This window comes from Onychomys torridus, chromosome 7 (assembly GCF_903995425.1).
Source record: "Onychomys torridus chromosome 7, mOncTor1.1, whole genome shotgun sequence".
Taxonomy (NCBI): Eukaryota; Metazoa; Chordata; class Mammalia; order Rodentia; family Cricetidae; genus Onychomys; species Onychomys torridus.
In genome coordinates this window covers 102,462,090-102,476,463 of record NC_050449.1, presented here as the reverse complement: position 1 = coordinate 102,476,463, position 14,374 = coordinate 102,462,090, and the positions used below count along the sequence as shown (strand labels likewise).

The 14,374-nt window shown below is 43.1% G+C and overlaps 1 protein-coding gene across 16 annotated transcripts in view; it reads right to left on the bottom strand.

Annotated features, from left to right (window-relative positions):
* The window catches only part of Map4 (microtubule associated protein 4), a 145,070-nt gene that overhangs the window by 9,538 nt on the left and 121,158 nt on the right, over positions 1–14,374 (bottom strand). For 7 of the 16 annotated variants that reach the window (XM_036191951.1, XM_036191947.1, XM_036191948.1 and 4 more), the window contains 6 exons: positions 10,809–10,915; positions 9,300–9,521; positions 5,077–5,260; positions 4,455–4,514; positions 4,067–4,359; positions 1,539–1,652 (listed from right to left, as the gene is read on the bottom strand). In XM_036191951.1, coding sequence (XP_036047844.1) covers positions 1,539–1,652; positions 4,067–4,359; positions 4,455–4,514; positions 5,077–5,260; positions 9,300–9,521; positions 10,809–10,915 — 980 coding nt within the window. The remainder of the gene's footprint in view (positions 1–1,538; positions 1,653–4,066; positions 4,360–4,454; positions 4,515–5,076; positions 5,261–9,299; positions 9,522–10,808; positions 10,916–14,374) is intronic. The other 9 variants (XM_036191956.1, XM_036191952.1, XM_036191958.1 and 6 more) reach the window with 3 other exon arrangements.

The following is a 14,374-nucleotide window of genomic DNA, read 5'->3' as shown; positions in this document are numbered from 1 at the left end:
TGCTTGAAATAGGGTCTTACGGCCAGGTGGTGGTGGCGCACGTCTTTAATCCCAGCACTCGGGAGGCAGAGGAAAACAAATCTCTTTGAGTTCAAGGCCAGCCTGGTCTACACAGCAAGTTCCAAGACAGCCAAGACTGCATAGAGAAACCCTGTCTCAAACAACAACAAAACAAAACAAAGCAAAAAATGGAAGGAAGGAAGGAAGGAAGGAAGGAGGAGGAGGAGAAGAAATAGGGTCTCACTATGTAGATAAGCAGACCTGGGACTTGCTATGTACCCCAAGCAGGCCTCAAATTCCTAGTTCTCCTGTCTCACTCACAACACTGCTGGGATTATAGCCAACATAGCTGGCTTTACAATCCTTTGAATCCTCTAGTGTATAATCCTATGCCCAGTGAGTTGCATGTACAAACAGAACAGACCAAAATGGTGCTCCAGTGATGGACAATTCAGGAGAGCAGAACCATGCCATACTGCAATACCCTAGCCTGGAACTGAGCAGCATACAGAGTTCTTCTTTGGCTCTCAAGAATAAATACTTCCAGGTCCTTTCTTCCATCCCTCCCTCTCCTTAGAACTAGAGGATCTTTGCAAATGAAATATGCTGTGCTGCCTGTAGAACACAGAGAACACCCTAAGGAACTCTAATTCAGACCAGACACCTTACCATGTTCTTTTCATTCATTTTCCAACTTCCTTCATGACTTTAACAGTGCATTGCTGTCAGTAAACTACAGTGGGCTGTCTAAACCATGTGACTCCATGTGTTTCAGTGATGACCCACCAGAAGTCACAATGCAGCTTTCATTATCTCATTAACCCCATCACAGCAGTTCCTAGGGTTGAAAAACTACTGACCTTGGTCCCTAAGGGCCAGAGTCCAGGCAACCCACCTGCCTGCTACAGCAGGAGCCTATTTTTCAGTGTGTGAAATTCACAACAAAGCTGGAGTTTCAGTTTCCCAATGCCCTTCAGCAAACACTGTATTCCCTACAAGGTGGTTTTTCCCCATTGATGAGAATCCTAATATACCACCAAGAGATGAATGGGGGGGGGGGGGGATCATATGATATAGCTCAGTAGTAGTGCACAAAGCATTGGCTTTAAAAGGCATCTCCAAGGTGTGTGTGGCGGGGAACAGCCCGGGAGCTAGTGGCACCTTTGTAAGGTCAGAAGACGTGGGTGGCAGGGCTCTGGGTACTGCCGCTGCCTTGTCTTCTGAGGAAGAGACTGGGCATGATGGATTTGTATGCATACTAAGTGAGTTTCAAATGTTAAGGAAGTGACTGACAGTTTGCAAGTTCCCTTCATCAGGTTGAATAAGTAGCCCCAAATGTGGTATGAGCTCACAACTTGGTTAGCTTTTGGGAATGATATAAAAACTAATGGCTGAGTCATTAACTAGAGGAAGGAACACAGGAAGAAGCAGGAACCAGTTAAGAACAGGAGCAAAGTAGAACAGAAGGGAGAATGACTCAGGCCAGAAGAAGGATGTCACCACTTTACTTCAAGGAGGGAAACCTAAACAAAACTCACTTTCCCAGCAGACGGTCTCTGTGCACTCCCAATGGAGCCAGCTGCTTTAGTGACTGCATTAGGTCCAGGCTTTCCAGCTGGGGCAGCTGCCTCTGTTTTTGTCTCTATTTTGGCCTGGATGGAGATAAAGGGGATGGGTGCAAATTTCAAACAAAGATGAGAGTCCAAACGCCAAGGAAAGAGGAAGGTCAGAGGAAAACAAAACAAAAAACCACGGCCAGGATGCCAGGCAGAAAGAAGCAGGTCACCCTTGTCCCTAGGATAGCACACACCTAGGCTAGATCCTCAGGGACCCCTGAGCCAGGGCACAGGAAGAGGAACCACAGGCCAGAGCTGTAACAAGAGGAGATCAAACATCTATGGAGGAAAGGCTTGAAGGCTAAGAAGATCAAATCGGTGTTTTTTTGTGAGCATGTCATTTTAAATCATGGTGTCCACACAGACAATAGACAACCCAATCACTAGCCCAAGTTATTTAGAACCTCTTAAGCTTTTACAGGAAGAAAAAGTAAGAAGATCATAGCTAGGCAGAAGGGTCATCTGTGGCTCAGTCCAGATACTGGGCTGGTTATCCATGGCAACCACTGTTTACCAAAAGAAACCCTGAAGCCCTCATCCCAGAATGATCCTAGTTTGTCATCCAAATGAACAACGACTATGCTGTGTAATTGTTCCTATTCGATGTATCTTTTTAATTTTATGTGTATGAGTGTTTTGCATACACACACCATGTGCATGCCTGGTGCCCACAGAGACCAGAAGAGGATACTGGGCTTGCTGGAACTGGAGTCACATACAAATGGTTGTGAGCCACAGAAGTAGGGTCTGGGAACTAAGCCTGGGTTCTTAACCACTGAGTCATCTCCCCAGGTCCCCTACTCAATTCTAAGAGCTTTGGACTAATGAAATTTAAGTATTCTCACTTTGGATGTTGACAGAATAGTTCAAGTGCTAGCAAAAGACGTATCTGAGACTGTAACTACTCCAGGGATAAAGACAGTCTCAGGGAACTTGACTACCAATTCTTCCACATTCTGAGTTCCCAACACTTTAAGGCATCAATCTGTGATCATGCAAATAGGATATTCTGTTTTAAAAAGTTACTTATTGTGTATGTGCACATGTGCATATACACACTTTTGCTACAGCACATATGTGGAGGTTAGAAGAAAATCTGTAGGAGTCATTTTTCTCCCCCATCACAGGATTTCAGTTTGGTGGCCAGTACTTTTATCCCAGTTATCTTGTTGGCCCCAGAATGTTCTTTGTCATCCTGCCTCCTCCCACTCTCCCAAAAAGGGCAAAGTTTTTCTATATAGTCCTAGAACACACTCTGTAGACCAGACTGGCCTCAAATACACAGAGACCCTCTGCCTTCCTCTGCTGCAATTAAAGTTGGGCCACCACACCCAACTTCAGAACTTCTTTCTTTTTCTTTCTTTCTTTCTTTCTTTCTTTCTTTCTCTCTCTCTCTCTCTCTCTCTCTCTCTCTCTCTCCCTTTCTTCTTCTTCTTCTTCTTCTTCTTCTTCTTCTTCTTCTTCTTCTTCTTCTTCTTTTCTCTCTCTCTCTCTCTCTCTCTCTCTCTCTCTCTCTCTCTCTCTCTCCCTGAGCTAAGGATCAAACCCAGGGCCTTGCACTTGCTAGGCAAGTGCTCTACCACTGAGCTAAATCTCCAACGCCCCCCACCTTTTTTTGGTTTTTTTTCCGAGACAGGGTTTCTCTGTGTAGCTTTGCGCCTTTCCTGGAACTCACTTTGGAGACCAGGCTGGCCTGGTTCTGCCTCCTGAGTGCTGGGATTACAGGCATGCGCCACCACCGCCCGGCTCAGAACTTTCTTAATGTGAAGTACTGTGTATGGTTCTTTCCTCTTCTCTCTCTTTCTAATCTATCTATCTATCTATCTATCTATCTATCTATCTATCTATCTATCTGATGTGCATTGGTGTTTTGCCATGGGTGGCAGGTGCCCAGATGTGAGCTGCCCTGTGGGTGCTGGGACCTGAACCAAGTCCTTTGGAAGAGCAGTCAGTGCTCTTAACCACTGAGCCATCTCTCCAGCCCCATATATGGTTCATTTCACAGCACAGCTTCTCTTGGACACTAGAGGGCACCCCAGTTTTCTTTCAGACAGACTCCTCCCATATTATGGGATGGAGGAATAAGTGTGTCTGTTAAGAGCCATAAAGAACTGGGTTCATGTCCCGTGTCTCTTACCCTCATAGTTTCTGTGCTCTCTCTCCCAAGTGTTCACATTATAGGCAGGAACCACTACATCAACTTTCTAGAATTTTTGTAAAATAGAAGACTCTTTCCACCCAAACATACTGAACAGTGGCTCTTGTATCGCTATGGGGAGAGAAAAGAGAGAACAGACCTGAGCCTGGACCTTCCTGATACTGCAGTGCCAGAAGCCCAACTGGAATCCCTGGTCCTGAATGCAAGGTCCTAAAAACCCTCTTTGGTGGCTGGACGTGGCAGAAGAGAAGCAGAAGCCAGCATGCTAAGATCCCTAAGCTCCTGGACTCACCCGGCCTCCTCCAGGCTGGTGTTTGATATTTTCTGTAGAGCCAATCTTGGAGCGAACATTCTTCAGATCAGGGGCAGAGGCAGTGGTGGTCAGGCGGCTCAGCCTGGGAGCAGAGGAACTAGGCTTAGCCGAGGTGGGTTTCTTGTCCACAGAAACAGCCACAGAAGGCCGGGAAGGTACTGATGTGGGCTTGACTCGAGCGGAAGTCGTCCCTCCTGGGGGTGCTGCCCCAGTGGGAGTGGTGTTTCTCTTCACAGAACTGGTAGAGGTGGTCTTTGAGCGACTCAAGTCAGCTGCAAAGAAATGAGAAGTAGCAGGAGTTCATGGGAAAAGGGAGGGAGGGCAGGCTCACTGAGCTCTGTAAGGCATTAGGTAAACTGGGTATTACCTGGTGCAGACTTGGCAGTCATCCTTTTGACATCAGCGGGTTTTCCCTCTGTTTTAGTAGCTGCACAAACAAAGTAGTATACTTAACGAGATGACTTGCTGAGATTCATCATTCATTTGACAATTACAGAATGCCTACTTTGATTTGATTTGAATGCCTACATAAAAACTGTGTGCTCACGGTATACAAGGCCAGCATTGCATCTCATTTTCATCAGTCTCAATAATGACTTATGTAAAGTAGCTTATCAAATATGAATGTGAAATTAAATTACTTGTCTCTTTTTTGCATGGAAGAGACTAAAACTAGGGCCTCGCACACACTGGAAGTGTTTTATCATGGGGCTGGGTGATAGTGATGGAATCTATGGAGTCACTAACAAAGGAGTAACTAACTCATCTGAGAATTCATAAGCATCACCTTTGCTCAAGATTTTTCTGATACACACAGCTGCTAAGCTCACTCAGTGGTGAGGGCTTACAAAACCCAGGGCCTGCCTGGCTACCACTGTACAAGGTTGCATACACAAATAACTATACTGTTAGTCTACAGCCAGAAGCAAAGGGAAAGGCCTATTCTCTTCCCATTGGTTCCCATGGGAGGAAGACCATGTAATACTCACAGACGGGCCTCTTAGGCAGAGGTGTGGAAGGACTTCTACTGCTTGGCCCAGTGGAAACAAGAGTTGAGGGAGATGTGGCTTTGGGGACAGTTGGGGTGGTTTTAGGTCCAGGTCTGAGGGTTGGGGTAGATGCAGGCTTTGAAGGTGAAGTCCGCTTTTCAGAAATCTTAGCCTCTGTAACTGGCTGGAAATGGGAAAGTGGAAGTAAGAGCTGCAGGTCAGTGATGGCTCCATAGGGTTTTGTAAGCATGCAGAGAAAATAGAAGACACTATGGACTCTGCAGTGAATAACATGAAAATAAATGGTTCTAAGTCAAGTAATCCAGATAGTTTGGGCGAGGTGTTTGATGCTCATCAGCACACTTGGAAGGCTGTTAGGAGTTTGAGGCTAGCACAAGCTGCACAGTGAGTTCTAGAACAGACTTATCCACAGACAGAGACCACAAAACAAAAGCGACACAAGAAAGACCTCCAGAGCAAGTGGCCAGGTAGGATTAGGAGATGGGAGTCAGTCTACATCACTCCACTGAAAGTGATAACCTCAAAGGATGTTTCTTACCACAACCTATTTTTACTTGCTAAGATTTAATAGACATATGAACCAGAAGCTAAAAGTTATGTTTAGCCATTTTCTTGGTTAGCATTTACCCAGAGCAGTGAAATAGGACAGCATTCTTGCAGGTGAGTAGCTATGAGTCAAATCTGAGTGAGGAGCCTGAGCTTGTAGCCTGAGTCTGGTTCCTAAGGCACAGTGTGTCCTTGGGAAGATCACTGGGTCCATGTATGCTTACTTCTTTATCTGAGTAAAGATCAGAAAACAGCGTTGCTGCAGCCCAGTTCTGATGATGTGGTATTAGGGAATTAGAGCATGGGAAGACAGAAGAGAGCTGACAAAAAGGGTCAGTCTAACCAACACCAGGCACAGGACAATGTTCAAATGAGGGTCAGGTAAGGTAGGGTTAGAAATTAAGGATGGCGGGAGGGGGAAAAGAAAAACCAAAAGAAACAAAACAACTTGGTCTACAGCGTGAGTTCCAGAACAGTCAGGGCTATACAAACAAACTCTGTCTCAACAAACAAACAAACAAACATAATAATAATAAAAATAGAATTACGGGTTAGTATCCTATCAAATCAAGTCTAACTGCCTACAGAGAATCTCAAGGATAAGGAACCTGCATCCTTTTCAGTTTGCTCTGAAATTTTACTATGATTTCTTTTAGATTTATGTATTTAAGGTGTATGAATGCTTTGCCTGAATGTATGTATGTGCACCATATGCATGCTAGATATCCATGGAAAGTGAGAAAAGGGCTTCAGACGCCCTGGAACTGGAGGAACAGATGGTGATAAGCCACTTATGTTGGTGCTGAGAATTGAATTGAGGTTCTCCCAAAAGTAAGAAGTGCTCTTAACCACTGAACCATTTTACCAGCCTGCCTCCCTCTGTGTGTGTGTGTGTGTGTGTGTGTGTGTGTGTGTGTGTGTGTGTGTGTGTGATGTACGTGTAGGTGCCTGCAGAGACCCAATGTGGATGCTTCAAACCAAACTTAGGTCTTCTGAAGAATAATGTGCACTCTTTAATCCCTAAGCCATCTCTCCAGATCCTGTTCAAGCAATGAGGACGAGTCAGAGCATAGTTAGATTTCTATTAGTCTGGGGCCAGTCTGCTCTATATAGTGTGTTCCAGGCTTGCCAGAAACAAAACAAAACAAAACAAAACTTCTTTTTTTTTCCCCCCGAGACTTCTCCTTCTCTGTGTAGCTTTGGAGCCTGTCCTGGAACTAACTCCCTCTGTAGCCCAGACTGGCCTCAAACTCACAGAAATCCACCTGCCTCTGCCTCCCGAGTACTGGGATTAAAGGTGTGCGTCACCACTGCCCAGGAAAACAAAACATTTTGAGGACCAAAGCAAACATTATAACTATGATTAAGAACAATCTAACAGAGTCTTATTATTTGGTCCCCCCCCCCCCCAAACAGGGTTTCTCTGTAGCTTTGGAGCCTGTCCTAGAACTTGCTCTGTAGACTAGGCTGGCCTTGAACTCACAGAAATCCACCTGCCTCTGCCTCCCAAGTGCTGGGATTACAGGCATGCACCACCACCACCAGTCTGCGAGTCTTATTATTTCTATCAGACCTCAGAAGTTGCTGGGATAGACTGCTCTTTTAGCCACAGTTAAATTGTTGGTCCCCATCTCGTTTTCTGAACAGGTTTTCCATTTTTCCATTTGCAGTATGCTTCTGTAAATCTACTACTTTAAGGGCAAAAATGGCCTAACTACACTTTAGTGCATCACTCTCTTAAAATGTTTTGATCTGTCTTTATCTGAAAGACAAACAACAGGAACACTTATAATACTGGTCACTCTTTTAAGCTATGTAGCTCAAATTAGCCTGGAACTCATAACCTTCTCACCTCACCCTCCTTCCTGCACGCTAGGCTTGGTTAAATATATGCCCACCATGCTTATCTACATGTCACATCTTTAAGCCAGTTGGCTATAAACTGCTGTTGAAATACCACATAGCAAAAAGCCATAATAAAACAGTGTTGTAGGGGCCCAAACATCAGAAATGTGATTAGACCTAGGCGCAGACCTTGCCTCTGTCACTTACTGACATGGAATTTATTTAGGAAAGCAACTTGACTGAGCTTAAACTTCCAGAATTAAAAAATGAAGTTAACAATATTTATATTATGGATGGTTGAGAATATTCAAGGAGTTAAATGTATCAAAAAACTAGTGTATAGCCAGGCAGTGGTGGCATTTAATCCCAGCACTTGGAGGGCAGAGGCAGGCCGATCTCTGTGAGTCAGGCCAGCCTGGCCTACAGACTTTCAGGACAGCCAGGGCTACAGAGAAACCCTGCATTGGAAAACCAAGAAAGAAGAGAAAAGAAACTAGTCTGGTACACTTACACACCTCCACATGCCCGCAGCCTCCTCCTCCTCGTCAGGAGCACTGTTCAAAAGGCCTTAGCGAGGACCTACTGTCCATGATGCCAGTCACCTTCCTTCTACCCTCTGAATCAAATCGTTTCTTAACGACCCAGAATGGGAGCCAACCAGACAGAAAGAAAGCCTGTGAGACACCATCATTTCTAGTCTCTGACAGGACTTCTTAGCTGCTTAGCCAGGGTTTCAGTTTAAGACTACACTCACAGGGTTACTTTAAGTAGAACACTATCACCTTAACACAGGAATCCTTTCCCACCATGAATCTGAAGATAAACAGGTAAGCTAAAGGCTCTTCTCAAATAGAACAAGAACCTAGGGAAGGCAGTAGCAGCTACAGCCTTCACCCTCTCCTCCTCCAAGAAAGCAAGGACAGCACTAACTGTGAACCAGAAGGATGAACATCACAAGTAGCCTAAAGCTGGAAGCAAGGCAAGTTGTCACATGATCCTGGACCCTTAAAGGTCAGCATGTTGCTAAGTAATGGGAAAACTTTATTCTAAAGAGTGATTAAAGAGAAAAGCAAATAATTGAATTGGAAATAAAAATTGTGATTCACCTCAAACAATATCTGATTAGTCTGTGAAGTATAGGAAACTGATGAAAGCACATAACTAGGTGAAGAGTAAGGAACAGTTACAAAAAAGGAGGAAGCTGGGGACTGGAGAGATGGCTCAGCGGTTAAGAGCACTGACTGCTCTTCCAGAGGTCCTGAGTTCGATTCCCAGCACCCACATGGCAGCTAACAACTGTCTGTAACTACAAGATCTTACACCCTCACACAGACATGCATACAGGCAGAACACCGATGCACATAAAATAAAAATAAATAAATTATATTAAAAAAAAGGAAGATGCTAAGCAGTAGTGGTGCACACCACCTTTAATCCCAGTACTCAGAGGCGGAGGCAGGCAGATCTCTCTCTGAGTTCTGAGTTGAAGTGAGCCTGGTCTACAGAGCAAGTTCAGGGACAGCTAGGGCTACACAGAGAAACCCTGTCTTGAGGAGGGGGAAAGGAAAGAAAAAGAAAAAGAAAAGAATGAAAGTAGATGGAATATTGCTTCTGACCAGAGCAGACAAAGGTAAAAAGAATAAAAGGTTTTCAAGTGCTATGATCTCACCAATGGGCACTCAAAGCACCCATTTGCCCTTCCTCTACCCTCTCTCAGGTCCACCACTTCATCTACAGCAACAAAGAGCCTGTGGATCGACCTGAAGCTCAGAGGGAATCTTTTCCTGGCACAGACATGGGTGGCTACTTACCTTTGGTTTCACGTCTCTTGCAGGTAGGGTAGAAGGCCTGGCAGCAGCAGTGGCAGCAGCAGGGCGTTTGGGTGGGGCAGCTGGCACTGAGCCTGAAGCGAGGCTCATGGGTTTTTTATTCAACCCACCAGAAGTGGTGGGAGCTGGTTGCTTAGGGAGAGAAGTGGGCTGTGTTTTGGCTTTCGATGTTGAAGTCTTGGCAGGTTGAGTGGTGGCCAAAGGCTTTAGGTTGATGGTTGTTTAATTTTTAATTTTTAATTTTTAAAGAACATCAAACACACAGACAAGAATAAAAACAAATTAAAATAAAGTATAAATTGCACAATTCAAAGTAAAATTATAAGCAATGAGGATTGATGCAACTGAAAATTAGCATTCCTTTCTTCTGAGCTCATTAAAAAAGCAAAGTGAGGGCTGGAGAGATGGCTCAGCCGTTAAAGGATAGGCTTACAACCAAAAAAGCAAAGTGATATCAAGATGGAGATAGAAACTATAATTTTCTTCTTTATTCTTAGTTGAACCCAAGGTCTTAGGCATGCTAAGCACGTGTTCTACTACTGAGCTACACCCTCAGGTCTGTGGAAATGCTTCTTAATTACAGAGACAAATTCCAGCAGTTTGGTTCCTAAACAATTTAATTTAATAATAGCTTTGTCATTAGTTAACATTTGGTGGCTGTAAGAATTCTATAAATAAAGCCAACAGTAAGTGATTAAATCATTACTTACTGGATCTTACTTCATTTTTTTTTTTTTAAATAGGATCTAGCTATGTTACCTAGGATGGCACACAGCTCAAGATGCTCTAGCCTCAGGCTTCCAAACTGCTGAGATTACAGGTACAGGCACCACATCCTGATTTCTACCTATGTCTTGACAAGACAGCACAACTATACCTAAAATGCGGTGCCTATGTGTTTATGAAGTACAAGAGGAAGTTTTGAACCTATTAACTATCTGGAAAACCTTCATTTCCTTTTCATGAACAGATTTCAGATAAGTCTACAATTGCTTTTTGTTGTTAGTAAGGGAAGTCATTTATACATTGACTATGGCATATATACATTGATATGAGCATATCAAGACCCGGTCTGAAAAAGTCATAGGCACAGTAGCAGAGTGCTTGCCTAGGAAGCACAAGACCCTAGGGTCAACCTCCAGCACAGAAAACAAATATGTAATGAACTTTTTTTTTTTTTTTTTAAAGCTGAGGATCGTACCCAGGGCCTTGTGCTTGCCAGGCAAGCGCTCTACCACTGAGCTAAATCCCCAACCCTGTAATGAACATTTACACAGATATACTATAAAAGTGCAAAGGCAAGAGATTTTAACATTTGGGATAGGCCATGTGAGAAAATAGGAATATACTTTCTAAGAACATCTAAATTTGAAGAAAAACAAGATAGCTCAGAAAAAAAGACACTACATTCATGATTCAAGCAATAACAGCAGAAGGTCCTGATTTTAAAAATTACAGAAAAGGATTACTACCATTCATTCAAGCACCTACCTTTGCTTTCTTTTCTGGGCTTGGTGGTAGCTCCTTGTTTGGTGGGGTAGTGATGTCATTTCCTGCCACATCCACAACAGCCTTTCCTTCTTCTTGCCTGGCTATTCCTAAAGAGTGGAGAGTCAATGGGAATTATCCTAAGCAAATGTTTTTTAAACTATTTTAAACACACACAGCTCAGTTGAGAGAGCCGTGACTCCATTCTGAAGAATCCCAAAGGGCGATGCTGTTGAGGATGGACACTGCCCTGCACTCTCCCTGCGATCACAGCAGTTCTAGGAGCACTTGTCCTATGCTGAAGCAATCTAAGAAGGGGTTGCCTTGATGACTGGTAGAAGGAAACAGTCCTTAAAGTTTGGTCTCCTTTCCCTTGACACCAACAAAGAGCTTCTGTCACACAAACACCTGAGAACAAAGGGGACACAAATCTCTTCTGCTATAGTCTACCCCTGGAATAAAGGTTGCTGAGAGATGGGGCAAGAGCCAGCTCATTCAATGTCCGGCCTTACTTCCTTTCCCGGTAGAGAACCACTTACAGAGAGTGTGAGACTAAGCTGCTCCAGTTCTAACAGTGACCTAGATTCCCCAAAAGGCTGAGATCCACAGAAAATAAAGTCATAAACCCAAGCTAGCAAAACTCCTCACCATAGAGGTGGTACTTCGGATACCAATGAGTCTTGCCTAGAAGCTCTATGAATGTGGAGAAGGTTTTTTGACTGGTACAAAATCCAGAACCACAAAAACTATAACTAAAGAAAAGCAAAGTCATAAAATCCAAAAGGCAATTGCCAAACAAAAGAAGATAATTTAGCCTCATCTCAATTACAAAGAGATTATACAAGTAACTCCTACAAATCGGGGACTCTTTGTTACAGGACCTCATGTAGCCACGGTTGGCCTGGAAATCACTGCATATATGAAGATGATTCTGAATTTTCTGTCTCCAACTTCTGAGTGCTGGGATTACAGATTGTATTGTTATACCAAGTTTATGTGGTGCAAATTTAGGCTTTTAGGATGCTGGATAAGCATGCTACCAATTGAGCTACATGCCCTGTGGCTTGCTTCATTTTTTTGAAGGCAGGCTTTCATATAACAGATGCTGGTCTTGAACTCCTGATCCTTTTATCTCTATCTGATAAAAGATGTGTATGCCTCAGCCATACACCTAGGCCCAGTTATCAGTAGTCTTGTAAGGTTAACAATCCAAAAGAAAAAGTGTTGAAAGAATAAGAAAATAGGTCTTAGAAATGCTAATGTCTTTTGAAAACATGAAAAGGTGAGCCAGGCACAGTAGCACAATACCTATAATTCTAATACTGGGGTGACAGTAGCAGTCTGAGTTCAAGGTCAGCTCTAGCTACATACTGAGTTTGAGACCAACCTGGCTATATGAGATCCAGTCTCAAAAACCAAATGGGAAGGGTTGGAAATACCTTAAAGGTTAAGTGCACCGACCTTTCTTGCAGAGGACCTGCATTTGATTCCCAGCACCCATGTTATAGCACACAGATCTAGTTCTAGGGGATCCACTGGCACTGCATACACATAATACACAGACATATAGGCAGAAACACCCATGAAATAAAAAACAAATCTTAAAGGAAGAAAGAAAAGACAAAAGGAGTTGAGAGTTCTTATCTTGGATCCTCTTTTCTTGCTATCATAAGGACTATACGAATATCTTTCAGAATTTCTAAAACAGTTTAGAAATTCATTGTTTTATACAGCTGCTCAGTAGTTGCTGTAAGTACTTGGCATCTAGTACTAGCAGCAATATAGACAGAACAATAGAATAAACTACTAAACTTTGATTTCCACTTATGATACATGACCTTCCCCCACTTTACTTTGATTTTCTGCAGTGGAACTTATGATTCGAACATTCTAGGCAAACACATGACTGCTGAGCTCTATTCTGAACACCTAACCCCACTTTCAGGTCCATGGAGACCTGTGTTTGGTCCCTATAATCCATGGGAAAATACCTGCTTGTAATTCCATTGCTAGGGAAGTAGAAACTAGCCAGGCAGCCTAGCCCAATGGTGAGCTTCAGGGCAATGAGAGACCTTGTTTCAAAGGAGGTGGATGGTGTTCCTGAGGATGGCACCTAAGGTTGTTCTCAGCCTCTACATAAATATGTAATATGCACCTGCACACACACCAACACATGGGCATAAAAGGTGTCAGATTTATTTCTTATTCATATTTTAAGCCTTATATCAGATAATACTAGAGGTTTTGCTCTGTTAATCAAATGTGGTTTAATAACTCATTAGGAGGATAGTCTATAATATTTATGCCTTTTTATCTGCTGTTGTTCTTCCATTGCTCAAATTTCAGATCCAAAGCCTCCTCCTGTTACATCTCATCTCACCTTTTGGGAGACTTTTGGTTAGCTGTCTCCAAGGGTCTGTCTAACAGATACAAATGTTATTTGTACTTGAAATAAACTCTAAAAGAATTTCTGTCTCTTCTATTCCTGGACAGCTTTGCCATCACTGTTAGTCATTGTCACTGATTTCCTGTTTGCCCTGAGAAAACACCTGCTCCTGCATTGCATGTGCTCCGGTTTCTGTCAGAAACACGCTGTCATTCATTCCCTGAAAGAGTGCTCAGTCCCTTTCTGCTGCTTTCAAGATCTTTATCTTTATTTCTAAAAGTTCCTGTTAACTTGAAAACAGGAGTTTAGCTATGAAATGTTTGAATATTTTTCACGTTTGGAATTGTCAGTTCAGTGTGTTTGTTTTGTTTTTTAAGACAGGGCTTCTTTGTGTAACAGTTTTGGCTGTCCTGGAACTTGCTTTGTAGACAAGGCTGGCCTCAAACTCAACTCAAGAGATCTACCTGTCTCCCAGTGCTGGGATAAAAGGCATATGCCACCACACCTGGCTTTGTTTCTTGAATTTTTATGCTACTATCTTTTGCCTAATTTGGTACATTTGATGATTAATTTCTTAGAACAGAGGGTAGTAACAATCAATGTCCAGGTTTTTTCATTAGTTTGCCTTGTCATTTGGAGAATCTGCTATTTTTTTCCAGTCTATTTTTCACTATTATTCAAATGATTAAACTGAGTATTTTTACTCATTTGCCAAATTCACTGATACCCCTTAAGGATGAAACCAGGGCAAGTGTTCTACCATTTATATATATCAAAGCCCCATCTTTGATTCTCTGATCATACCACATTTTTATTGTTTTAGATTTTTTAAAGATTTAATTATTTTGTGTATATGGGTGTTTTCTCTGCATGTACCTCTGCATACTAGAAAAGGACATCTGATCCCATGGGGCTACACTTATAGACAGTAGTGTGCTACCATGTGGGTGCTGGAAATTGAACCCAGGATCTCTGGAAGATCAGCCAGTGCTCTTATCCTGCCTCTGGGTATAGAGGACTGGCAGATAAGCAGCTTATACATATTCATAACGCCATTACTTGGTGATGGCAGGGGAATGGGTGGGCATCCCTTCAACTGCTGCCATTGTGGATGAGTAAGGTCAACAGCTGCTTCTGCTGAGTATGGAGCAGACAATGTGTCATAACCTCTTCCAACACAGGT